Source organism: Cryptococcus neoformans, assembly GCF_000091045.1.
Source record: "Cryptococcus neoformans var. neoformans JEC21 chromosome 6 sequence".
Lineage (NCBI taxonomy): Eukaryota > Fungi > Basidiomycota > Tremellomycetes > Tremellales > Cryptococcaceae > Cryptococcus > Cryptococcus deneoformans.
In genome coordinates, this window is record NC_006691.1 from 1407815 (window position 1) to 1431846 (window position 24032).

The window sequence follows — 24032 nt, forward strand, 5'->3', positions numbered from 1 at the left end:
TTGGGGTAATTAACTCGCCAGCCAAATGCGCCCAGCTATCCAAATCCGGCAACTCTAATTACAAAATCCCCTGGATCCCTGACACTTGAAATAGAAAAGTGACGCGACGACTGGTTCGCTGGTGCGGGAATCGGCCATGCGAGTGGGACGACGCTGGTTCGTTGCTTGTATCTGTCGATCTGGTGTGTACATGTCGACCCTTTACTCAAAGTGGAACGATCGCAAGATCGAACAGCGGCAGAGATGGTCAGCATCCATCCAGCAACACACACACTTCCATTAGCGGCCGCCGGATGAATTACTGTCTGCGGTACAGTGTACGCGATGTTTTCTCGATTCAGCAATTTCAATACACTCCCAAATAACGTCATGGATAAGATCGTTGGTAACCATAGCCACACAGCTTGACATTCAGGCTAGTGACAACCTACGACCGTGGATGTTAATGGAGAGACTCCGGAACCGAGTCAGGGTCCGGTACTTCAGGGCGGTGACACTATGCTGGTAGTCAGGTTTGACGAAAGTCAGGATGGTAGGGAAAGTGCATCAATTTTCGTTTTCGTGAGTGGTCTTATAGATAAGTACTTTAGAATATTGTCATAGCTGCTCCCTTTGTTCATGGGCGTGTGAGCGCAGAGATCTTCAAGCGGGGCCAGGTGTCTTTTCTCTTGCAAAGTCAAGGGGCATCTTGGCTGGTGCATCACCCATACATCAAACCCGGTGAGTCTTCTTGGATTTGATAGGCACTTTGAGATTCTTTCTGACAGATACTCCAAGGTACGGTGAAAGCACTGCCCAGCGTTCTTCGAGGCGAACATGAGAGGCAACCAGCCAGAAGATGGCTGCGGTTCGCCATCGCGATGCCGACTGTTTTTGTGATCAACACAGCTGCTTTTCACAACATCAACGTCCTCCTTTCCGCTCTTCCGCGCACATTGTACCAATCCCACTCGAATCCTTGAAGACCCTTTGCGAGGTACGTTTCGCTCGAGGAGAGAAAACTCAAGGAGACAAGGAAAGCAAAGTCAATACCAGAGAAACGTGGTGTCTGCGGAGGATGAAGATGGCGTAAATGGGCGAGGTGCGAGAGACATATCAAGTCATTATTGACCCATCTTCGCAGTGATATCCATACATTAGTGGCTGAATGACTTCTCACTCGAGGCTAGCAGCTTACCAGACTTATAGTTGAAGGATTCAATCCGCGATAAAAACAATCTTTGGATTGTGGCAGAGAATTTTCTTCCAGATGGCTTTCGCAAGCCAGCGGCTGTGATCGCTCGTCTTGCATTCCTGGTGAGTTAATTTCTAGCGGAGCATGGCTGAGCAGTGAAGCGTGAGAAAGCGGTGTTCTATCAAGCGAACATAGACAAATGGCGAGCCGAAGACAATGAAGATCACGACTGCGGGAAAACCTTCCAAAAAATGGCAGTCCATTTTTTTCAGTTTGTTGATTCAGAGATAAGAAAGGTGTTATGAGGCTGGGGGTTGGACAGCTTTGCAGGCGTACGTCTTTGGGTCCTTCATTCTACTATAAAGCACTGACAGCTTTCTCAGTGCTCAGCGTGCAGCCTCGGATGAGGACAAACTTCAGTTTGGCGGCTTGGTCGATAGGGGTGGAGAACGTCGCATCGCAGACGCGTTCAACACCCTGGAAGGCTTCCAGAAAAGGGTCGTGAATACTTTCCGGGGATTCTGGCAACAGGAGCTGTCCGAAGGATGGCACCAGCCTACTACTCAGCAGAGCGGTTCCTCGTGAGATGTGATGTGAACATGCATCCCCCGTGTTGATCTGGTCATTTGGACATTGTAGGATGTATACAAGGATGCGGCAGCGGGGTCTTGCTAAGAAGATCTGGACTGACCTCTGGATATGGAGAGATTGGGAACGGAGATGTCGCATCGATATCAAGAGCGTCTATGGTGGATGTAGCGGAGACAACATGAAGGTAAGGTTGAGGATAGCTCAGGAGTATCCGCAAACATCGGATGTCCTTTGGTTGTCGCGGCGGAGATTTTTAAAAACGTCGCGGGGATGTTTCGATATCTTGCACTGGACATCCCCAGGATGTAAAATACATCATGGAATTGTATCGCGCGCGGATGCCGCCGCAAAGGATGTCCATCAGACGTTTCAGTAGTTGAACGGCGGTGATTACTTCTAAGTGTTTTCGCTTCCGGCTTTACGCAGACAGTTGTTGGCGCCGCTGCAATAAGTCAGAGTTGATAAACTTCTTTGACAAAGAATTACTAACTTATTCTAACTCCTTCCTCCGGCCCCAGGGCAACTGAGCTGTAGAACAAACAACCGGGAGACAAACATAGGAGGGTTTGACGACGAATTTACAGGTTGCCAATAAGCTTCCACATGTGTCGTCCGTCACCTTTGTACCCCCATGCTTCTCCCCTCCATTTATCCTAGCTGAAGTATAAAAGTCTGCCACATTTTCCCTGTTCGTTCTCCCTCCCCAATCCCCCTTCTTTCCCTGTTTTCTCCTGACAATTCACCGCTTCCACTGCACTCACCACCCATCACACACACAGAGCTTCAGTTCATTCATCATCATGTCTCGCCGTCAACCCCCAGTCAGCTGGGAAGAAGGAGAGAACACGACGACCCGGCCATACATGGAAGAAACAATTGATGAACCCTGTATCGGACCTGAACCTTTGCCATCTTCCCTCACTTTCAGTAACTGGTCAAATCGTGATTATATTCCCCAGCCGCAGCCGCAGCCTGAGCCTCCGTCACAGTTCCAGGCTTCATTCGCTTACTCGGACCCACAGAGAACTTCAACCTCTACGATCGAACTGGCACAAATACCCTGGCAACAGCCCTGGGAAGCCTCTCATCAGGCCTACGGTGTTAATACCCCAACACTTCCATCTCCTTGGGAAGTCTCTCATCAGGCCTACAATGTTACCCCAACACTCCCACCTCCTTGGGAAGTCTCTCGTCGGACGTACGATGTTACCCCAACGCTTCCACCATTCATTCCCTACCCTCTTCCATCCTCGTCTCAACAACAACAGCAAGGAACAACGTCTTACCCTTCCCGACAGATTTATCCCGCCAGCACCACCATCGTCACCGTCCTCCTTCAAAGCGAAAACAGCGCGACAGTCGGCCCAATGGGCAATGATACCGGTCAACTTACCATCTATCGGAATTTCCGCGCCAAACCTTCCTTCCCCCCGACTTGCACCCCAACCGAAGAAGAGTTGGATGCCTGTTTGGACTTCAAAAACCGATTGAGGGAATTGTACGTTTCTAATACCTTGCCGTTTTATGTTCAACCGGAAGATCCACCGAGAGGGAGTGGATATCAACGTTCACAAACGGGGATGGAGATTGAGAACACGACAGATCAACGGGGAAGAACGAGAACACGACCTTCTTGGGATTGGAACGCATTCTGGGACTGGTCGACTATCGATAACGAATATAAGATGGAAGGGTACGCCGAGACAGCGAAAGCGCAAACTTTGGCTAATATCAGTGCGAGCCAGAGGGTAAGCGGGGGGAGTAGTGGGCAGAGAAGGGCGTGGAAAGTTAATTACAAAGTGGTAGACCAAGACGAATTCATGACGAGCCATCCAAAGACGGATTGTGAAGGCAACTTGATCGAGGGCGAACATCATGGGTTGAGCGAGGAGAGGGCTAGGAGATGGAAACATGAATGGATTGGGGGCTAGACTAGATTAGATTAGACTGGATTGCTAGACGTCCAGCAGATATTGAACGATTCATAAGTTTTCGGGTGGGGGCGGGGATTGAGGTAAGCACTGACATACGTTTCGGTAATCAGATATGATTGATATGATATGGTGTTGGGGTAACCAATGTAGTTCAATACTTAGATATACTGATACTAGATCTGCAGTTGGGGTAACCAAAAAAAAATACATTCTCGCATATCAAACAACGAACGATTTCCACAATACGATACAGGAAAATCCCGCATCTCACAATTTGCTTTCCCGTTTGCCATTCGCTTCCTCTTTTTTTTTGACTTTTATTTTCCCTTCGTTTGACCAAACCGTTTCCAAGAATCATCGTCGCTCTTTGACCCAGAACTGCAAAACAAGATAGCTCAACACTGTAAAAATCCCAAACACAATCCCCATCAACGCCGTATCAGGCCACCAAAATGCTTGCGCGTGGAAACCGAATGATGAGAGGACTGTTAAACACGGATCCACAAATCAGCTTTTGCAAAGAAAAAAAAAAGAGGCAGGGATTGGAGGAGGTGGATGATAAAACTTACTCGTCGCACTAGGTACTTGAATATCCAAGCCAAACTTTCTCTCCACCAACTGGAGGTACCTCAGCTCGTTCACCAGAAGCGCTTCATAGCCAGCGTGGAAGAAGGAAGTAGTGAGCATCCACTTTAAGCCATCCGGCACTCGGTCATAGTTCATGAGAAGGCCAGCAAAGAGTAGGCTGAAAGAACATGGAATAAAATCAGCAAAGAACGAATAACCAAGGATTGTAAGAAAAAAGGGTGGAGAAGGTAGATTCAAAACGTACTTGTAAAGCATGACCAAGCTCCCCAACAGATTGGCCACCCCTAAATCCGAAATCGCCACACTCAAGAACAATACGATACTCGAGGCTGTCAAGTTGAAAAGCACCAGAATCATGATAAACTTCCAGAACGCCGACACTTCAGCGTTCAGACCCGCCAAACCATAGACGATGGAACCGAGGATGAAGGGCGGAATGACGCGGAGGGGGATGATGTCGAATAGAAGTTTGGCGAGAAAGTAGGTGATGGGAGAGTAGTAGCCGTTGGATCTGTTGTGTCCCAGAGAAAAAAAAGGGGGGGTTAGTTGTGTAAAAGTGCAAAAAGGGGGGAAGAAGATGGACGTACCTCTCCCGCATGAATAACAATCTCTCATTCGCAAAGATCCCAAGAGAACTGAGACACGAAAAGCCGAACAAGGAGAGGATGAACAAGAACAATCCAAGTCGATTTCTGTAAATACACAAACGTCAGTTTTTTTTCTCCCGGCCCCGATATGATTTTGAAGCATCAAGCGCAAGAACAACTCACTGGAAGCCGGGAATGTCATTGGTGACTTGATAGAAAAAGAATCCACATAGTAACGCGGCGATGACAGCCACGGCATAATGCGTGGCCATAAGCAAGGGATTTCTAACACGACGCATATCAGTAAAACCATCACCCAATGAGTTGCAGATGCTGTATCTATAAAAAAAAAGTAAAAAAAAAACCCACCTGTAAAGGTTTTTGAACGCTCGACTGCTCAACAGCTTGAATTGATCCCATAATCCCGCTTTTTGGTACCCCTTCATCAACCCGGTTTCTTCCTCTACATTCCTTTGATCCGCAATGATACTGGCAGTCGTACTAGCCGTCGCACTGGCGGTCGCACTGGTGCTGATCGTGGTATTGGGATGTGGATACCCGCCATCAGCAGTCTCTCCATGCTGGATCCTCGAAATTTCAGCTTCTACAATCTTGGCATCATCACTCGCCCTTGAAGCGAGGACGAGGGAAGCGAGTTTTTCAGGAATGCGGGGGATGTGGATGTTATCTTTACCTTGGAAAGCCATCGCGCGAGGAGAAGGGGTGACTGACTCAATGGGTGTGGCGGGGTAGGAGGAGGAGGAAGGGACGGAGGAAGGGGATGTGAATGCGCCGAGGAGTTTATGCGCTTTGGTTTTGATTTCGCCGAGTATACCGGGAGATCCTCCTCTATCGTTACCGTCAAGGTGGAAAGGTGCATGCGGGGAGGTGGGGAAGCCAGCTTCGGGGTCCAGCACGGCGGCGCCGGCGCCGGCGTCGTCGCGCTGGGTATAAAGACCGGTCGCGGCCCCATTCCCATGATCGTTACCGTTGGACGGGGACTGGCCACTGCGGCTACCCCCACGATGTTCCCCGGCAGCGTCCACCGTCAGATCAATCAACCAATCCGCCGTATTCCACCCTTCCGGACACTCGTATCCCACCGATTCAAAATGTGTCTTCACTTTCCTCGCTTCGCCCGAGTATACCATCTGTCCCTTTGCGAGGAGGACGAGACGGTCAAAGAGGGCGACGATGTTCGATTGGGGTTGGTGGATGGTAAAGATGACGGTACGTTTGTACCGTTGGGCGAGTGTGTGCAGGGATTGAACGACGTTTTGGGCGTTGTACGAGTCGAGCCCGGAAGTGGGTTCGTCGAGGAATAAGATGGAGGGCCCGGTGACCAACTCGCACGCGATCGACACCCGCCGTTTCTCGCCGCCCGAGATGCTTCTTTTCCCAGATTCGCCGATCCGCGCGTCCTTGATGCCGAGGATCCCGAGCTCGTTCATGGTTTCGAGGGTGCGGTAGACTTTGGCGTCGTACGACATTTCGCGCGGGAGACGGAGGAGGGCGGAGAAGAGGACGGTTTCGTACACGGTCAAGGTGGGGAGGAGGGTGTCTTCCTGGTCGACGTAGCCGACGACACGGCGAAAGGTGGATTCGTCCGTGATGGGTCGGCTGTTGATGTATGTGTCGCCTTCGACCTTGCCCGTCTTGGCTTTACGCGCGAGAATGTCGAGTAGGGTGGATTTTCCGGCGCCAGAGGCGCCCATGATGGCTAAAAGTTCGCCGGGGCGGACTGTACCGGTGATATGCGAAAGGACGCGTTTGCCAGAAGGCAGAGTGTAGGAGAGGTTGTTGAAGTGGAGGGTGGCGGGGACGTGGTCCGACATGAGTTTGGAAGCTTCGTCGGATGGGAGGTGGATGGATCCGAAGCCGGAAGGGTGGCGGTGGGTTCTTCCGAGATACCAAAATACTTTTTTTTCTTATGAGCACAAGGGACATAGTTCCTTTTTTTTACTTACAGATACAGGCCAAGATGAAAATCACAGCAGCAGCCGCTGCACTCAAAGCGACCAAAGATCGATTATCCGGCTTTTCAGGAACGACATAGCCTGGTACTTGCGTATAGTGTAAACATTCTCCACTTTCACAGTCGAGTGTGATGGATTTGTCGCCGAAAATGTCGTTGATGAGCTGGTTCATGGCCGGTTCGGAGAAGGAGCAGCCTCGGCCGGCGGAACAGGAGAATGAGCCGGGGCCTTTGACTTCCTCGCTGAGAAAGTCGTCGATGTCTGCGTTCCAAAAAATAAAAATAAAATAAAGGTGAGCGCTGGGCAAAAGGGCGAAATGCAAAAAGTCCGAGTTTAGACTTACTGACGCTACCGTCCTCGCCACATAAGAATTGTCCAGGGATGCAGGCACATTTAATCTTTTCACATTGATAGTTCGTTTGGTTGGTATCAAAACTCCCTTTACTCTCCCAGCTACATCCTGAAAGTTCACAGTGGAAACTTTCGATACGGTCGACCCAGAACTGGAAATTGCAAGAGCCGAAAGCATCGGTGTCGCCTGCGAGGAGGTCGTCGAAAGGGGAAAAGGGATTGGTGTTCGGGGCGAAGGAAGAGTTGGAAGAAGGTCCGTTGGCCGAGCAGGAGAATGTTACTTGAGGAGGCTTGTTGTCGGGGATCGTATCAATGATTTTTCGATCTACCGTCATTGATCAGCAAAGAATAGAGAAGATGGAGATGAGTGGAGACCGGGACTTGCTTGTGACGTCGCACATCTGAAAGTTTTGCGATACGGCCAAACCTCTCTTGTAACAAACCATTTCGTTCTCCTCATCTTCGTCCGTCTCTTTGATGTCTGTTGAGCGAGGTCGGAATGCTGCGCATGCTCGGTCGTCCTTACAGACTATAACGGTGGGATGTCAGTGAAAATGCAGGTTGATGGGTGTGTAGGGATAGGAAGAGGGCGACGTACCGTTACAGTTGATCCCTCCCCATCCGTCTTTGCATTCGCATAATTCGCCTTTGGGCCGAGGGAATCGTTCATCACCGTCGGATAACGCGCCGCAGACTAACCGGGTAAATCAGCCACTAAACTCGTCAACTACAGCGAGAGAGACACACGCGGTGTGAGACAGTCTTGGCCGCCAAATCCGGGCGGGCATTTGCACTGTCCATCATACGGATTGCATTCTCCCGAATTGCCGCAGCTGAACGCCGGAAGGAGACAGTTGAAGCAGGGGGGACATTCCGGCGGGCGCGAGGGGTCGCCGGGACGTCGCCGTGGGGGGGCGGCCTGTGTGGCGGAGGGTCAGTGCGCCGATCCAGGCCCGGACCCGGCCAGCTCTAGGTAACGGGTTTACGCACCAAGGAAGCGCCATTGGCAAGGGTGATACCTTCTCTAGTGTCTAGTAGCTCGCGAGTGGGCACGGACACGCGGTCCGTGCTGGCGGAGGGGCCGGCGGCGATGAGCGAGGGGAGGGCAAGGAAAAGGAGGGGGAGCGGCAGGGGCGGCAGCATCATGGCGGGTGACGGAGGAGGTCAAAGAGATGGACAGTGAAGACTGCGCGGGGACTGCTTCCTGACAAGGCATATCATTTCGTCATTGCCCGCCCAGTTACGTAACGGCCACCGGTGGAGGCCATGTTGATCGCGGCTGCCGAATGCGACTCTCCCTCTGCACTCAACCCCCAGGTACAACGATGCCCAGAGGCCCGTCCATCCCGCCCTACCTCACCGCAGGAGCATCCTCCAGGGCGCACCATGCTCTTCTTGCACAGCTTTCACAGGCTGACTCCACCCAGGAAGAGGATCAGATCGTTGCCCACCATCTAACCCAGGCCAGGGCTGTCTTGCACTCGCGCGATGTGAACACTGTGGGTTTCTCTAAACGTGCTGCCGGAGGGTATAGCGCTGAGGGAACGGCCAGACCAGGATAGCCGAGAGTCTGATTGTGATACTGCACTGCACGATGTTGAGGCACAACGTGGATGATGATTTGGATTTCGCTCTGATGCCGGCACTGAAGCTTGCCGAAGCTGGCAAGACCATCCAAGAAAGGCGGATAGGTATGTTGCATTGGCGCCGGTGCTGGTAATTGACTAATGCCCTTGGGGATGTAGGGTACTTGTTCTTGGTAGAACGCCTTTCCCCGGATCACGAGCTGCACCTGTTGTTGGTAAATACCATCCGCAAGGTATGTCGCGGATTCTGCACACGCAAAACAGAGGTCAAGTCACTGAAAAGGCCGGATGCACCCAGGACCTATCGTCGAACCAGCCGGCAAATATACTTCTTGCGCTACACACGATTGTCAAACTACCCTCACGCGATCTCGGGCCGGCCGTCACCCCGCTGCTCATCGCAAAACCCCTTCTCCGTCACACCTCGTACGTTTTTTCCTCTTCTCTACATATATCGTTTTCCGTTCCAAGGCGCTGACTGAAATCCTTGGCCGTTCTACCATTCTGTTTCTAGAGCTGCGATACGGCAGAGAACGTACCAAGCGCTTGTGGCTCTACACCTCTCCTCGACCTTTCCCCGTACACCGCAACCACATTCGCAATCCCAATCTATCCGCCCTCACTCTCCCTTTCCATTGTCAATGAGCAAAGTCGTGAAAGCGGTGTGTAAAGAAAAAGATTCGTCATGTCTTTGTGTGCTTTTCAAATTACTCGGGCGGCTCATCCATGTAAGTGGGGTCGTAAATGTACGTTGTAACTGACGGGTCGTACGCGAAAAAAAAAAAAGACTGGAGCACATGGGATAAAGAATGAAGAGGAGAGGGGGTACCTAGTACAGCTCGTGCTCGACAAGACGGAAGAAATGGGGTGGCTCGAGCAAGGGCAGGTGGAAGGGGGAGGCGACGGGGGAGAATTGATACTCGAGTCAGTGAGGTTGTTGGGGACCTTGGTCAGTGCCGAGATCTTGGAGATGGATTCGGCGGAACGGGGGGAGGAAGTGCGCGAGCAGATTGAAGAGTGGATACGGAGAAAGATGGAGGAGATGCGGATGGACGGTTCTTGGTCTCGCTCTCGTTCTCAGTCTCGCTCTCGCTCTCGCTCTCAGTCTCGGTCGCAGTTTCAATCTCAATCTCAATCTCAGTCTCAGTCTCAGTCTGGGACGGCTGTGGGGTTGACGAGGTGGAAAAAAGGTGAGTTTATGTGTCATCTTCTCTGGCAAAATGACCCAAAATCCTTTCCTCGCTAAACATGTGTCCTGTAAGCGTTCCTTCTAGAAGTATGTGGTATAGCACCCATGGTACCGGCAGTGATCGGGCATTGTCTGGGGGTTGTGTCCCGTCTTTTGGTACCATCTTCCTTCCCCTCAACCTCTTCCTCCTCATCAACCCCTGCCAACAAGTCTACCCACACCCACACCCACACCCACACCCAGACCAGCGTTTTACCCCCGCCAAACGAACACGTTCTAGCCCTCCGATGTCTTTTACTCCTCCCACCGCAGACATGGGACCGAAGTGAGAAGATGGGGGAAGGGGAGATGGGAGTGGTGATGGAAGGTGTTGGGAGTGGGGATACGAGTGTTCGGCGATTGGTGCGTCTTTTTTAGGGGGGTTGTGTGGGTGCGAATTCCGCTGATGTTTTGATGCCTAAAAGACGATAGAGTTACTTTACGCGCTTTCGCCAGATTTGGCGAGAACGGTTTTCGAGAATTATTTGGAATCGATCGTCACGTCGACAAATCTCTCGCTCCCGTTGGACATGCAAACACAAACACAGATACAGACCCTGGGAATGGAGGAGAGGGTGAAAGTGAAGATGGGAAGGAGAGAGACGGCAGGCAGGGCGCTGGAAGTTTGTGAGGTTGTGGCGCGTGTGCAGGCGCGTGTACAGCCATGGCCAGGGGTACAGGGAAAAGAGGGGGAAAGTGGAAATGGGGACCGAAGCGTGGTGAATTGGGGAGATGTGGTGAGCGTGCTGGTGACGCTGGGCGAAAAAGAGAAAGAGAAGGATGGGGATGGTTGGGAAGAAGGGGTGAAGAGGGTTATGGATTTGGTTAGGCTCTGTGAGTTCCAGAGTTCTCCTTCCATCATGTTATCTAGCGCAGCCCTGCAGAAAAGAAAAGCTGGCTAACCACTGTTTTTATGCCTGCCATTTCAGACGACCCATCTGGCGAATTGCTAGTCGATGCTATACACGCGCGTTACGAACGGCGCATTCATGAAACCGAAAGAGGACGGCAGGGCCATGTGCATGAGCATGAGCATGAGACTGAGACTCTCTGGATCCAGAGTCCGACAGTGGTCATGTTGCTTGGAGCGGTGGCGTGTGAGTTTTCCGCTTTGGGTTTAGGGGATGGAAAGGCAAGGCAAAACAAGCGAGCGAGTCTGAGAGAGTTGCTTTCGACTGCCGCTTTGGGCGGTTCTCGTGCTGGCATGATCAGCAGCGTAAACAGCACAATCGGGGTGATCCCTACAACATCCACAGCGAGAGCGACGTCCGTGCAATCGCCCGCATTACAAGAGATTGTTTTACTGGCGTTTGTGGCTTTGTTGAGAGACGAAGGAGAGGGAGAGGATATGGAGAGGATACGAAAGGATGTAGAATCTCTCGCCAAGGGAGCGCAGGGGTATATAAAAAGAGTGAGTTTTTAAACAGGTTCCTACCTCCCATCGCGATGATAGGTAGTTGCTGATCAATTTGGTTTTGTGGGTGTCATCAGCGATGTGACGAAGTGATTTATACAATTGATAACGGGCTGGCTCGAGAATTAGGTGGTGGGGCAAAGTCGAGTTCGGTATGTCATTTTCGTGTCCTTTTTTTTTCTTCATCTTTTTATGAGGATATTTGTGAGCTGATTTGCTGTTAATTCCTTGCCTTCTTATTTGTTTGTTTTTCTCTCTTCCTAGCTTTCCGATATCCGCACGTCTCTTGTAGATACTGTGGCCACACACAAAAGACGGGCATCCTTGAAAAGTGAAAGCGAAACGAGATCGCCTCTGTCTTGGTCGACTTTGACGGCAACAAAGCAGCTTCGCTATGAGGCGTATGGTTCAAAGTGAATTCCACAAGTTGTATATTATGCTTTCCTAATGGTATATTTGTATTTAAATATTATCTTGTCATTATATGCATTGATCATTGATTACATATGTTGAACGATATGAGCTTGTACTGTACATAGGTGATACTTGACATGAATTACAATTCTTTACTCTCCTTGTGGTACCACCTCGTATCCTTTGTGCTTCAATCTCACACTTGTCAAACCCCTTGAGAAAACATGATTCTTTGTGATGCGTGACGTAAAATTACTCGTTCCCCAGAACCCTCAAAGTTTTGAATTTTCAAGACCGACAGCATGCTCCTCCGCTTGCTTTATTCCCACCCCTTTTTCATTGCTCTTAGCCGACTCAATACAGGTCCTTTCTCAAATCTAGGGTTAGGGGGTTGCTTGAGGTTGGGTTTGCGATCCTGCAGCTCCTCCAGCTATGGGAGTGCCGTTCTCCGCTAGACCTCCAAAATCCCACGACCACCAATTTGCGTTCTGCTGTATTAACAGGGAAAAAAAAGAGCAGTTAGCTTTGATATTGAGAGCAGCAAGGATGAAAGGAAAAAATGAAAAAAAGTAAGGACGTACGGTCATGTTTGTGGAATCTGCCATCATCATTGGATCCCAAAATTGGTGTAGCTGTTGCGCGCAATTTTGTCAGCTTATCGTTCTCCGAACGCAGAAGAGACGAGTGACTACAAAATCAGTTAGCTCTTACTCACCAGTAAATCCGTCGAGTTATCCATTCCCAGAGTCTGCGCCGTCGTACCCAACATTCCACTAACAGGCGGAGTTTGGAAAGGCGGTACAAAATGTTGCTGAAGCAAGTGCATAGCTGGGGTCATCCCGCTATTACCGCCGCCATTTTGCGTCAAAGATCCAGGCGAGGGTGTACGGTGTGGCACTGAGCTGGCGGGGTTGGAGGAAGAGATGTTGACGGCAGTGTGGACGCCAGAGCCAGCGCGTTCGATAAGTCGGGTTTTCCAGCCTAGGAGTTCACGATCTTCTTCTTCTTGGCCTCCTGTGTCCCCATCTCCACCTCCTCCTCCAGGTCCAACGCCCAGGGGCAGATTCGTCCCTCCCATTCCAGCTGCCTGCGCAATCTTCTTGGCACCCCTTTGTCGAAGCCTCAGTAACCAATCATGATTCTGCACCATCGAGGGTGAGTTATTCTGCTTGATCAGTACCGAATAAACGTTGATCGCTTGTTCGATTTGGGAGAGGGCAAATGTTGCAAGAGCAGATTGGGGATTTTTGAGAATAAGAGTGCCCAAGCAAACGGCGGCGGTGAAGAGATGGTACCAGAAGAACCACTGACGGGAGATGATGGTGGGGTGGAGTTTGTACAAGTCGGAGACGACTTGGATGATGACCTGTTATCGGTAAAGTTAGCAAAATGCGGAGATCAGAAAAGGAGGAAAAGCATTTACGTTGCACCTTTCTACGACAGCAAGATACGAATGGCCATACACTGACCTCGTCGGATCTGCTGGCTCATCATGCATCGCCATCACAAAATACGGTCTTTGTAAGAACAGTATATTCTCCGATATATTCAACGAGAGCGTGAACTGTTGCAATGTCCTATGGAGATTGTGCCGGCTTATCTCTGGACTATTTTTCCTTGCCATCTCCGGGTCAGGGTATACTGACGGTAACGCCAAGAGGGCAGAACGACATCGGAGGTCGTAAGGGACGTTCAACTCGAATTCACATAGTTGGCCGTAAAGTTTCTGGATAGAATCGTAGGATTGAAAATGAACGGTCATACCCGCATCAAGAACCTGAGATGAAATTTGGCAGAGCTCGAATTTGAGAGTGGGCCAACCTTTGCCACCCATGGCGACTTCGGCGGAGTTGGGGGAAGGGAAGGCGGTGTCAATGTAGCGCGGGACGAGGGTGTTGGGTCGAGAAAAACAGTTGGCTTGAAAGACTTCGATGGTGTGGCATTCCCAAAATACTTGGCTGGAGAAGTCGCTTCAGTATAATACATTTCGAAGCGAATAGAAAAAGACAAGTGGAAAACATACCGCCTTTCTTGAACAACATCGTCTGGCAAATTCCATCTCGCTCCATCTCGATGTAATCCCATCTACGATCAAAAGGAATCCATCAGCCTATACCTTAAACTCTGAATGTCCGCGAAAAGAGACACGTTTGGTGTTGGAGTTGGGATAGGGGAAGTGAGGAGGAGAAAGGGCAAGGAAGGGAGCGCAGGGATGGATGAGGGTGGGAGGGACCGGGTGAAGGAGTAAAATCGGGTTGGGAGTTGAGGAAACAAACGACTTACAGCGACGACAAGACTCATCGCTAGACCCCATAATGGCCACGCGGAATCCCCGTTTCGTCCGCTCTCCGTTTCGAGGTAATAGTGAGCCATCGTTACCTACAAGAAGGGCGAAACACGATTAGAATCGCTCAGTCATCTTCATCTTATCCAATGCAAATGGTTAAGAGGAAAGAGAGAAGGCTCACCAAAGTCTGCAACCCCGCAATTGTCGCATGGTTCATAAAATTCCCTTTCGTCATAGCCGCTTGCGCCAAAGTCAAGTACTCTTCCGCACTCTCATCGTGGGGGGGTAATTCTATGTTGTGGACGGTACCCATCGCAAGAAGCATGTACACGAGAGCAAGTTGTTGGAGGTGGACGCTATTTTCGGGACGGGGATGGAGCAGAGAGGCGTAGACGCGGTCGAAGATTGGTTGGAAGGTCCGGCGGGGAGCGGGGTCGTGGCTAGTGGGCGCGGAGGTGAGGGAAAAATAAATATCAGTCCAGTTTCCGCGAAACATGACCCCCATCCGGGGCCAGAAAAGGACGAGCAACCTACTTCCAAGCAAAATAACGGTAATAAGAATCTACCAACGTCTCTGCATCTGCTCTTGGGGGTAATCGCGCAAACAATGCTTCCACCGTCGATACTTCTCCAGATTCGTTAAATGGAAAGGAGTATAGTGGGTCTTCGTATGCTCCTCCACTTTCTCTTCCATGATAAACACCTTCCTCTCCCCCCTTTTCCCCTCTTCCTCCTGCAGGACTTCCATTCCCAGGATTGGTAGTATCCACAGGTGAACGAGAGTTCGAAGGTGTCTCCATACCGATCCCACCGACTTCTTGGTTTTTAAGCCATTCAGTGCCGGCTGTGGGACCCAAGTACCGGGAACGACCGGATTTGCCGAGGACGAGGGTACCATGAGAGTGTTCCACAGGAGATCCGACAGGGATGGTTGTGCCGGCGGAGGTGGAGGTGCTGAATGAGGAGATGGGGGGGAGATGAAGTTGCGTTTGGGAATGAGGATGAGAATGCAGATGGGACTGGGATGGGAGTTGATGAAGGGCCTGGGCTTGGGCTTGGGTTTGAGGAGGGATAGAAGGGTTACTGCTATGGCTAAGGCTCGATGAAGATAGGTTGTAGGAAAAGGGGTTGTCACGAGGTGGAGCAGGCGAGTCGTACAGATACCGCGGAGGCCGCTGGTACTCACCTATCGAATGAGCTCGGCGGGACGGCGACCGACTTCGTCGATGATTAGACTTGGTAGATTGAAAGGGAGACGTCGGCGAATCTTTGTTTGATCGCCAGTCCTCGCTGCCGCCAACATTTCCTCCTCCTCCTATGATGGAACCGCGGCGCATGGTGGGAGGATTGGAATCCATCCTTGATCTAGAAGATGAAGATAGTCGAGGGTGGACTGCACTGCTATCGTCGTCGACTTCGAAGCCATGTTCTGTGAGGAAACCTTCAAGGGTGGATAACCGTTTTTGAAGTGCTTCAGCAGTTTTGGCGTCAAGTCCACTAAAGAAAATGAGTTAAAAAGGGAAGTGATGACAAGCAAACAAGAGAAAAGAGGGTGACTAACGCTCGACGAGTTTCTTTTACGCCATCTGGACATAGCTCTCTACATCCTCTGCGGACACAGTTTGAGCACGGTATATCTCTATCGCATTTTAGTTTTAACCTCCTGCACTCTACACAGGATCTCATTAGTATGGATTGGTATGTGGAAGGATTGAAGAGGAGGAAACGTGCCGGCGCAACTGAGCTGTTGTTTGGACCTCTTCTTTGTTTGTTGGTCGGCGGGTTGTGAATCGGTGGGAGGCGGCTGTGGCTGAGAATGTGGAAGGCCGGCTTCGGGATTGTCTAATGAGGCCATTATAGGAGACCAGGCGGGGTGGAAAAAAAGGTGCAGTATGTAGAGAAGGTATATCGAAGAGACGAAAAAACAACAAACAGCCCGAAACCGGAGAAGGCGGCGAGGTGCAGCGAATGGGCCATGGACAAATTGCGGTATTACAAAATAGATAAGTAAAGATTACAATTTATTTACAAATTGATTACAGTTGAGCCGCAAGTCCAGTAAATGAATAAGTTACGGGATACTCCGGTCCGGAGATTACAGATGTAACCGACTGCGAGGTGGATGTATATATGTCATGTGTCATCTGAACATCATGATTCGTCTGCAATGCCCCGCATGACTCTAATGTATAATGTATGATCTTGGTGATCCTCATCGATCCCATCTTGGATTGGGCACGAAACTCCATGACAAACATATAGGCCCGTTTATTTTGAAACGCAAAGCGAACTTTCCCCGTACTTTGCTCGTACTCGTCCTCCAGATCAACGCATCATACTGGCGTCTTTGTGTTGACAACTGTTGTGAGGTACGTTCAATCGATGTTGCGGTATTAAATACCTACGAGCAATACAGCCCAGAGGTTTGAGGGAGCCAGAAAAGTAGCTGAGAGATGAGAGAATTGATCTCAAGGAGAACGAAACAAGCAAACTTTATTATCTGCCATACAACGAGATTGCATTCAAATCAATTTACTATTTATATTTCTCTTCTATCATCTTTTTATAAATATGAGCCATTAAATGATTATAGATGCTGGACATGTGGACAAAAACCCTTTTGCTTCCAAGTGAAAGCTAAAGTTTTCTAAATACGTGTCTTCTATTTCATTTTTTCAGTCCCGCTCGATAGGTCTTCTGAGACACTACCTATGAAATATCGTATTCTCGAGTACACTACCTAGTAGATAACATTTTGAGTGCATAATAAAGCATTTCTTCTGCGGTCAATTCGTATTCCAATGCAGAGAGGAGTTGAGAGATGTAAGGTTGAAATGGTGAACGGATGGAGTAAGTTCCGTTGTCTATACAGGACAAGGAAGAGAAAGAATGTCGAGTTTTTTTCCTTCTCCCCTTTTTCCATCCCTTTCTTCATCACTGCTGAAGACTTCCGAGATCTGAATTCAATAGCAAAAGTCCGCAGAATATGTAGATACTTCTTACTGTACATCTTCATGTTCACCAAGATGATTCTGTAGCGCATATCCCATTCAAACATGGGTAAGAGAAATTCGGGGCTATCTCCCTTTCGGGCACCCTAAGAAGGTATTGAATTTGGAACATTTTATTCCAAAGATATACATCGGGTGTAAGATCAAATCAACGCTCATCGAAAAAAGCACATCAAAGCATTTACGTGAGTCTCTTCAACTTTTCCCACTTTTTGGACATCTGTCTACATATTTACCTTTGCCTGAATCTCCATTGAAAAATCCCTTGCTAATGTCTAATCCAAGATAGGTTCGCCATCCTCGCCAAACAAAACGGGTTTACCGGATTGGAAAGAGTGGGTGAGAGCCTTGGCGATGAGAGCAGCTTGAAAACCGTCTTCTGCAGATGTAGGGGGAGCTATGACAGAGAACGGCATTAAGTTAAGGAGCAGAATGTAAGAAAGGAGGAATGATTACTCACGCAAATCGTTCAAAATGCAGTCTACAAATGCCTCCGCTTCGTGGATGAAGGCTTCGCCATACCTGTCCATATAAGTGGGAGCTGAATCAACATGTCGGCCTGAGGCGTCTGAGATTTTCACGCGGTTTGATGCAGGGGTCTGTGTAGGCGTCTATTAGCCTCGGAACTACTGAAACCAAAGTATGATGAGGAATAAATGAGAGATGGGCTTACGTCTACCAAAAGCTTCTCTCCTGTACCAAACACTTCGACGGATGATTCGTAACCGCTCATCCCCGTTCGACTGAGGTGGAGTGTGCAGCTCGTGTTGTTGGTGTACTCAATGATGGCGAGGGCGTTGTCGCAGTCACCTTGGTCGGCGAGAGTGGGGTGGAGGGTGAGAAGACCAGAGGCGAGAACGCGAGCAACTTGTTTCTTGGTCCCTGAAGAGGAGACGTTGAGAAGCCAGCGGGACATGTCCTGTAACAGAAGAGATTAATCAATAAATGGAAGAAGGAAGGGGTCGCGAGAGGAAAGAAGAAAGACGAACGATATCATGAATACCGCAATCCATAAAGATTCCTCCAGAGGCTTTGGCGTACGAGATGAAGAAGCCTGTAGAGTCGTGTGGATCGCAGCTAGTTGACTTGAGAAGGAATGGCTGGGAGTGGGAGGAGAGGGCAGAAGATTTGAGGTGCGTGTGAAGTTGGTTCAGAGCGGTGTCAACTGATAACAATAATTGTTTAGTGACTGGTAAGGCAGAAAGACGGAAGAAAAAGGGAAGGGACAGAGTACATACATCGTCTGACAAACCCAATCATGACTTTGACATCCTTTCTCTTCCTAGCAGCTTCTACAACAGGTCTCGAATCTTCTACGTCGACCGAGATCGGCTTCTCTAGCAAGACGTGAATTCCTCGCTCGATTGCTTGGATAGTGAGCGAAGCATGGGTAGAGGTGATAGTGGAGATAACAACTGCGTCAATGTTGGGCAAGGAGAAGATCGAGTCCGGGGTGGAGTAGTATGCGACTCCTGGGAGGTTTTCCTCAACCCATTTGGCAGCGACGGGGGAAGGATCTGCGACAGCGACGACTTCTGCTCGAGTGACAAGCTTGTGGAGCTTTTGGATCGAAAGTTGTTGTTTTGTAAAAGTGTAGTATAAAGGAGTTAAGAAGTGCACTGGAAATGTCAGTCCCAGGTGGGGTAGGTTTGACTACAATACGTACATTCACAGCATGTCGTTGACCCATTCGGCCGCAGCCGAGGAGAGCGATGCGGAGCTTCTTGCTGGGGATGGTAGTGGCGGCAGAGACTGTCATAGTGGATATGTGTAAGGATGAATACGCGAGGAGGCCATGATGAGAGATGGGGTTTATGTATCTATATTTGTTGTGCGCAGTGCGGAAGCCGTGCTGAGTTCCGAAAGAACGATAGATGTGAAGCCGGATGAGATGAGGAGCAAAAAAGAATGACCTCCGTCGAAACGGAACCCCCGAGTCGGATCCGTCTCATGGAATATTACCTCCGATGCGGAAACTCTGATAACGATGATGAGTTACGTAAGTTTCAATCGGGACGAGCTCCGGCTAAGCCGAAAGCCCGAGACCAGGTGATGGATTGCTAATCTCCGTCGAACGAGCGAACGGAGATACATAAATTCCCATCCAAATTATTTATCATACACTTCCCTCGCGCACCTTATTCTCATACACTTGTCCTAGCTACACACAACTCGCACAATGGCACCGTTCACTGTCAATTGGGGTATCATTTCCACCGGAGGCATCTCCACTACCTTCGCCCACGACCTTCTCGTCGACCCGGCCTCCCGTAATACTAAGGATGTAAACCACAAAATTGCTGCTGTCGGCTCCCGCTCCGTTCAATCCGCTCAAGCATTCATTGACAAGCTCAAGGAAAGCTCCGAGGGGAAACCATGGGCTTGGGGAGTGAAGAATGGCGTTCTCGACGGTGTCAAGCCGAGGGGTACTTACGAGGAAGTCTACAATGATCCTGTACGTAGTCTGGGCTCATCTTAATATTGCGATGAGGCGTATTGACGTACTTCCTCTCACAAGTAGGATGTCACAGCCATCTACGTAGGCACTCCCCACGTTCTCCACCATCGTAACGCGAAAGACGCTCTACTGGCTGGTAAACACGTCCTCCTCGAGAAGCCTGCTTGTCTCGAAGTCGAAGAGTTAGACGAGTTGATCATGATTGCAAAGGAGAAGAAGCTTTTCTTCATGGAGTGAGTCACATGTCTTCTTCTCTCTTTGTTCTTGTCCCTTTTTTCCTTCGTAAGCATGTTTGCTGATGAGCGACGGCGCAGAGCTGTGTGGACGCGGTTCCAGCCCATCGCTTACGCCGTTGAAGAAGTGATCAAGTCCGGTATTCTCGGTAAACCCAGACGTTTTTCTGCCGATTTCTCCATGGACTGGAACTTGGACGGTGCGTTCCCATGTCCCTGTCTCACAACCCATAACCATTGCTGACTTGACACCATTTCAGCCGACTCTGGCCGTATGGCCAACCCAGCTCTCGGCGGCGGCTCGCTCCTCGACATGTCCGCCTACCCCTCTGTCTGGGCCATGCTCCTCGTCCACCGCAACCCTTTCAACACCGATAAGGACCCCAAGGTGCTCTTGACCCATCAAACTATTTACCCTCGCACTGGAGTGGACATCAACTCGAGGTGGTTGGTGGAATGGAAGGGGCTTTGCCAAGGAATGCTGATGACGGATTTGGATAATGCGGGACAGAAGGATTCGACCGCGGTTTTGCAGTGCGAGGAAGGGGATTTGGTTATTGCCTGTACGTTCCCTCATTCCTCTCCCTTTTCTCTCGCGCTAAACTTTTTCTTGCCTCTTCCCCTTTCTTTCTACGTATAGACCCCCCTTACCAACCCGAGACATTCTACATCCACCCCCGTCCCTCCCGCTTCCCCGGTACCATCACCTCTTCCACCACTCATTATCACCCCCTCCACGACGGGAACAATGGAATGTCATACGAAGCAGATGAGGTTGCGAGGTGTATCAGGGATGGGAAGATTGAGAGTGAGAGGATGCCATGGGAAGAGAGCAGGGTGGTGCAGGGGTGGGTTGATAAGGTGAGGAAGGAAGGGCCGACCGAGACTGCCAAGTTGGTGGGGACTGCTGGGCAATAGAGTAGGAAGCGGCAAGTGACAAGTGACGAAGGTCCTTGTGAGATAGATCAAAAGTAGAGGGCGAAAACGAATATGCAGACATCAATGTTTACTGCCCTTCATCTAGGCTGTGTATATGTTGTGACTTCCAGCTTTCAAATCATTGATTGCTTCGGCTTGATAAATCGATTAACAAAGAATGGCTTGTAACGTGTCTCAGAAACAAGTCTGACTACTTGTAACTTGAATCCATTTTTTTTTTCTACCTTCTCCTGCGCCTAATCACCATTTACAATGAGGCAAGCAAGATGTGCAGAGACAAGAAGAAGATAAACGAAGAAAGGAAGATACCTACGAAATAATAATGTGGTTGGGCAAAAACAATAACAAGTTAAGTATCACCTTGACTACTTGTCGCCGCTGTCTTTATATAGTAGTACGTAGCGTAGCACGGAGGCGATATGCATGACTGCTGCTATACATTTGATTAAGCTCTGATGTGAGGCCATATCCATGCGAGACCACAATTTGGAACACGCCTTCTCTGACTCTTCCGTTTGTCTCTGTACCTACAGAATTCAGTATCTATCGTGGCGAATACGGCAGCGGCGACTGCTCCTGTGGGTTGACCTGCTTGCCATTAGACATCTTTGTAATCATACTCTACTCTTGGAGTCGTCTTGGACATATGATTGTACGACATACAAGTAACATCTCTACAAGATGACGTCTATCTCAACTTCCAATATGTACAACGGAAACCATATATACAACAGAAACGAATATATACAACAAAAACCAATATATACAACAGAAACCGCTATCCCCTCCTCTCCGTCCACCCACTCAACAGCCGAAGCTGTCCCTTCATCCCCGCGCCAGCAAGACGTCCATCTCCTCCCTTGTTACCAACTTCACCCGTACCCCCAGCATTGCGAGGCGGTCCCTATAGGCCGCCAACGTAAGCTCCCCCGTTTCCGGGTCGATGTCCTCGAGATCGAGATCAAGAGGGGTGGACTTGTGAACTTTTGGGAGGGGATCGGTGGACAAATCACAATGGACGAGAGTTCTGCCATTGGAGTCCAATGACAGATCCGGGAAATGAACATCCTCCGACGACGTGGTGGAGTTAACCCCGGGAGAGGAGGGAGCCACAGAAGTACTGGTATCTACAATAAATTCGTAAGCGTAACTTCAGTCTGTAACATAAGATTACAAGGTGCTCACGCGGATTGGAGATGAGGGAGGCAATAATGGATGATTTCATGTCTAACATATTTCCAGGAGTGGATAGCTTCTGGAGGCCTCTCAAGAACTCTTGTCGTGTCGTAGGCGTTCGAATGTCGGCAGCCTCAGCGAGATGAGTAGAGGGGCCTCCGGCGCCATCTTGAACAGGGTCTCTGCCGTCATCCCTAGACTCAGAACCTTCATATCCGCCGACATCTCGAGAGTCGGAGCCTTCATGTCCTCGGCCAGAACCAGAGCCTCCGTCATGTAAGTTATCGCCCCCAGGACCAGAGCCTCCGCCACGAGAGTTATCGCCTCCGGAGCCAGAGTTTCCCCCTTGTGAACCATCGTTCCTAGGATCATTGTTGCGATTATCCTTCCCAGGCGGCTTGCGGTCCCCTGACTTGTCCTCTCGGTCCCCTGGCTTGTCCTCTTCATCTTTCTCTTCATCATACAAATCCGCCAATGTGCGCTTGTTCCTCTTGGTCGAACGAAGACTGTGTCGCCTGCGCCCAACTTCTAATCCTTTCAATCTCATGTCGGTGGCTGAATGAGCGGTCGCATCAACAGGAACATGATGAGCAAAAGGGAGGGGCAGGTCGTTGAGGAAGCGTTGCGTTGGAAGTGCCGCTGCATGAGCGAGGAACAAGAGGATGGTCGCATCGAGGTGATACCTTGCCTCTTTATTCAGAGTGGCGTTGGCACGGTCGCTGATCAGACAATTGGGAGGCGACGACCAAAAGTCTTGCAGCTCTGCAAGTTCTTCGACTGAGTAACCATCCCGCGGATATCCAAAATGTTGCCCGGCGTTCTCCAAGAACTCTTTGCTTGCCTCCAGGGCAAGCACGGGACTGTCTGAGGCCGAGTCTTGATAGAGATACACAATTCTATAGAAATATTCGTTGACTATGGAGAGGCCGAAGATGCAGCGTGAAATGGCGTAGCCCAAGATGACATACCACATGGTTTGAAACACGCCTTCCTGGCAGAGGTAACTAAGAGCTTTCTCGTCGGTTTGACTTTTAGCCTCGCCGGTAAGTAGAGCCGCTAAGTTCATCCACTTCAGTTCGATGACTGCGTAAAGCATCCGTTTCCGGCCCGATGGAGAGCTAGGATCGTTGACGCTGCCGATGAGAGAGGCGTCCGGAGTAGTGGCAACATCCTTTTTTGATTTGGAAGTGCCTTGCGATTGAGAGGGCTATGTTGAATGCGTAATAAGCATTGTGTCACCTTTTGCACAAGCCATGACTCACGGCTCCCAGAATTTTCCCCGTCCGCCGTCTGTACATATCCACCAGATCTAGCTTGGCCCACTCTTTGTCATATCTGTCGTAGAAGACCGTTTTCAAATTTGCTTGATGTGAGAACTCTGTAGCCATCGCCATGTAGTTGCAGTTCTCTTGAATGAAGCGATCAAGATAGCGACGAAAAATTCTGTCGTCGAACGTCTGCTCGTCACCGATCATCCCGTCCCTGTACTCATTGGCCCAGGGTTGGCCCAGGTAGTCGACTTGGCACGCCTTATCGTAGGAGCGGATAGTAAGGTATTCGGAGACCTCATAAGGTTCGCTGAGGTCGAAGGGGATGAGAGAGAGAGGATATGGTCGGTCTTTGTTTTTAGGGTGGCCGCCGTATGCAATGGGATCGTCACGAGGGAATTTTGAATGTTGGGCGAGTGTTTGATGTGATGAGGGGAACGAAGATAAAGGTGAGTCGCAAGCAGAGGCGGGGGATAATGAAGTCAGGCGCGAGTCTGAGGTAAGTTGGGCTAGTGCCGCAGCTCGTCTCGACGCCCAATCTCCTTCATTTGTGTCCGGAAAGGTCATTGAGAAAGCGAAGGGCGGAGCAAAGATGGTAATATTGGGGGTTGAATGGACAGAGAAGACGATGAGGACTGGGAAGCGAAGGCGGGAAGGAAAAACAACAAGTTGAGTTACGTATCGATCGTAAATTCGTTCCGCGCAACGTGTTGGACCGGTGGCGAGTCACATCACCGCCGGTCACCTCCTCGCTCCTCCCCTTACAAATAACCATACTTACGTAAGTACTTGTTCGCGCACCATCTCGATTTCTCGA

The 24032-nt window shown here is 50.0% G+C and overlaps 7 protein-coding genes and 1 pseudogene across 7 annotated transcripts; 4 read left to right on the top strand and 4 right to left on the bottom strand.

The window, feature by feature from the left end:
* Nucleotides 1–163: 163 nt before the first annotated feature.
* Nucleotides 164–2121, top strand: CNF04840 (annotated as a pseudogene).
* A 124-nt stretch (nucleotides 2122–2245) lies between these two features.
* On the top strand, nucleotides 2246–3856 carry CNF04850 (hypothetical protein). The gene has a single exon (XM_024657469.1). It carries the CDS (start codon nucleotides 2566–2568, stop codon nucleotides 3694–3696), a length of 1131 nt encoding a protein of 376 aa, XP_024513064.1. The 5' UTR covers nucleotides 2246–2565; the 3' UTR covers nucleotides 3697–3856.
* Nucleotides 3857–3909: 53 nt separating this feature from the next.
* On the bottom strand, nucleotides 3910–8372 carry CNF04860 (ATP-dependent permease, putative). The gene is made up of 12 exons (XM_024657470.1): nucleotides 8192–8372; nucleotides 7949–8120; nucleotides 7800–7895; nucleotides 7587–7730; nucleotides 7194–7526; nucleotides 6842–7111; nucleotides 5244–6792; nucleotides 5058–5159; nucleotides 4875–4979; nucleotides 4532–4798; nucleotides 4269–4444; nucleotides 3910–4184 (listed from the first exon to the last, which is right to left on the bottom strand). The coding sequence occupies exons 1-12, from the start codon at nucleotides 8345–8347 to the stop codon at nucleotides 4054–4056; spliced, it is 3501 nt and encodes a 1166-aa protein (XP_024513118.1). The 5' UTR covers nucleotides 8348–8372; the 3' UTR covers nucleotides 3910–4053.
* Nucleotides 8373–8517: 145 nt separating this feature from the next.
* CNF04870 (conserved hypothetical protein) lies at nucleotides 8518–11920 on the top strand. Its single transcript, XM_024657471.1, has 11 exons — nucleotides 8518–8700; nucleotides 8754–8892; nucleotides 8947–9020; nucleotides 9086–9213; nucleotides 9302–9515; nucleotides 9575–9977; nucleotides 10050–10378; nucleotides 10441–10849; nucleotides 10945–11426; nucleotides 11507–11581; nucleotides 11694–11920. The coding sequence occupies exons 1-11, from the start codon at nucleotides 8527–8529 to the stop codon at nucleotides 11844–11846; spliced, it is 2580 nt and encodes an 859-aa protein (XP_024513065.1). The 5' UTR covers nucleotides 8518–8526; the 3' UTR covers nucleotides 11847–11920.
* On the bottom strand, nucleotides 11906–16034 carry CNF04880 (hypothetical protein). Its single transcript, XM_024657472.1, has 10 exons — nucleotides 15862–16034; nucleotides 15692–15800; nucleotides 14665–15627; nucleotides 14312–14570; nucleotides 14127–14222; nucleotides 13867–13928; nucleotides 13267–13801; nucleotides 12559–13209; nucleotides 12425–12475; nucleotides 11906–12334 (listed from the first exon to the last, which is right to left on the bottom strand). Exons 1-10 carry the CDS (start codon nucleotides 15983–15985, stop codon nucleotides 12227–12229), a joined length of 2958 nt encoding a protein of 985 aa, XP_024513067.1. The 5' UTR covers nucleotides 15986–16034; the 3' UTR covers nucleotides 11906–12226.
* Nucleotides 16035–17247: 1213 nt separating this feature from the next.
* On the bottom strand, nucleotides 17248–19010 carry CNF04890 (conserved hypothetical protein). Its single transcript, XM_571626.2, has 6 exons — nucleotides 18808–19010; nucleotides 18380–18701; nucleotides 18131–18306; nucleotides 17815–18060; nucleotides 17602–17740; nucleotides 17248–17538 (listed from the first exon to the last, which is right to left on the bottom strand). Exons 1-6 carry the CDS (start codon nucleotides 18898–18900, stop codon nucleotides 17417–17419), a joined length of 1098 nt encoding a protein of 365 aa, XP_571626.1. The 5' UTR covers nucleotides 18901–19010; the 3' UTR covers nucleotides 17248–17416.
* A 214-nt stretch (nucleotides 19011–19224) lies between these two features.
* CNF04900 (conserved hypothetical protein) lies at nucleotides 19225–20870 on the top strand. The gene is made up of 5 exons (XM_571621.2): nucleotides 19225–19596; nucleotides 19663–19832; nucleotides 19914–20032; nucleotides 20093–20395; nucleotides 20473–20870. The coding sequence occupies exons 1-5, from the start codon at nucleotides 19321–19323 to the stop codon at nucleotides 20748–20750; spliced, it is 1146 nt and encodes a 381-aa protein (XP_571621.1). The 5' UTR covers nucleotides 19225–19320; the 3' UTR covers nucleotides 20751–20870.
* A 587-nt stretch (nucleotides 20871–21457) lies between these two features.
* CNF04910 (hypothetical protein) lies at nucleotides 21458–23852 on the bottom strand. The gene is made up of 3 exons (XM_571458.2): nucleotides 23210–23852; nucleotides 21957–23154; nucleotides 21458–21898 (listed from the first exon to the last, which is right to left on the bottom strand). The coding sequence occupies exons 1-3, from the start codon at nucleotides 23780–23782 to the stop codon at nucleotides 21597–21599; spliced, it is 2073 nt and encodes a 690-aa protein (XP_571458.1). The 5' UTR covers nucleotides 23783–23852; the 3' UTR covers nucleotides 21458–21596.
* Between the last annotated feature and the right edge of the window lie 180 nt (nucleotides 23853–24032).

What these genes read in the sequence shown, in the direction of transcription:
- CNF04850 (XM_024657469.1), top strand. Translation starts at nt 2,566, where the DNA reads ATGTCTCGCCGTCAACCCCCAGTCAGCTGGGAAGAAGGAGAGAACACG.
- CNF04860 (XM_024657470.1), bottom strand. Translation starts at nt 8,347, where the DNA reads ATGATGCTGCCGCCCCTGCCGCTCCCCCTCCTTTTCCTTGCCCTCCCC. An exon ending in CCAAGACTGTCTCACACCGC is followed by an intron (nt 7,896 to 7,948) that starts GTGTGTCTCTCT and finishes TTACCCGGTTAG; the next exon opens with TCTGCGGCGCGTTATCCGAC. An exon ending in TCAGATGTGCGACGTCACAA is followed by an intron (nt 7,527 to 7,586) that starts GCAAGTCCCGGT and finishes CAATGACGGTAG; the next exon opens with ATCGAAAAATCATTGATACG.
- CNF04870 (XM_024657471.1), top strand. Translation starts at nt 8,527, where the DNA reads ATGCCCAGAGGCCCGTCCATCCCGCCCTACCTCACCGCAGGAGCATCC. An exon ending in CCCCTTCTCCGTCACACCTC is followed by an intron (nt 9,214 to 9,301) that starts GTACGTTTTTTC and finishes TTCTGTTTCTAG; the next exon opens with AGCTGCGATACGGCAGAGAA. An exon ending in ATACGAGTGTTCGGCGATTG is followed by an intron (nt 10,379 to 10,440) that starts GTGCGTCTTTTT and finishes GATGCCTAAAAG; the next exon opens with ACGATAGAGTTACTTTACGC.
- CNF04880 (XM_024657472.1), bottom strand. Translation starts at nt 15,985, where the DNA reads ATGGCCTCATTAGACAATCCCGAAGCCGGCCTTCCACATTCTCAGCCA. An exon ending in GTAAAAGAAACTCGTCGAGC is followed by an intron (nt 15,628 to 15,691) that starts GTTAGTCACCCT and finishes CATTTTCTTTAG; the next exon opens with TGGACTTGACGCCAAAACTG. An exon ending in TACCGTTATTTTGCTTGGAA is followed by an intron (nt 14,571 to 14,664) that starts GTAGGTTGCTCG and finishes CGCGCCCACTAG; the next exon opens with CCACGACCCCGCTCCCCGCC.
- CNF04890 (XM_571626.2), bottom strand. Translation starts at nt 18,900, where the DNA reads ATGACAGTCTCTGCCGCCACTACCATCCCCAGCAAGAAGCTCCGCATC. An exon ending in GATTGGGTTTGTCAGACGAT is followed by an intron (nt 18,307 to 18,379) that starts GTATGTACTCTG and finishes TATTGTTATCAG; the next exon opens with TTGACACCGCTCTGAACCAA. An exon ending in GAGAGAAGCTTTTGGTAGAC is followed by an intron (nt 17,741 to 17,814) that starts GTAAGCCCATCT and finishes ACGCCTACACAG; the next exon opens with ACCCCTGCATCAAACCGCGT.
- CNF04900 (XM_571621.2), top strand. Translation starts at nt 19,321, where the DNA reads ATGGCACCGTTCACTGTCAATTGGGGTATCATTTCCACCGGAGGCATC. An exon ending in AGGAAGTCTACAATGATCCT is followed by an intron (nt 19,597 to 19,662) that starts GTACGTAGTCTG and finishes TCTCACAAGTAG; the next exon opens with GATGTCACAGCCATCTACGT. An exon ending in CATGGACTGGAACTTGGACG is followed by an intron (nt 20,033 to 20,092) that starts GTGCGTTCCCAT and finishes ACACCATTTCAG; the next exon opens with CCGACTCTGGCCGTATGGCC.
- CNF04910 (XM_571458.2), bottom strand. Translation starts at nt 23,782, where the DNA reads ATGACCTTTCCGGACACAAATGAAGGAGATTGGGCGTCGAGACGAGCT. An exon ending in CGGGGAAAATTCTGGGAGCC is followed by an intron (nt 23,155 to 23,209) that starts GTGAGTCATGGC and finishes CATTCAACATAG; the next exon opens with CCCTCTCAATCGCAAGGCAC. An exon ending in CTCCCTCATCTCCAATCCGC is followed by an intron (nt 21,899 to 21,956) that starts GTGAGCACCTTG and finishes AATTTATTGTAG; the next exon opens with ATACCAGTACTTCTGTGGCT.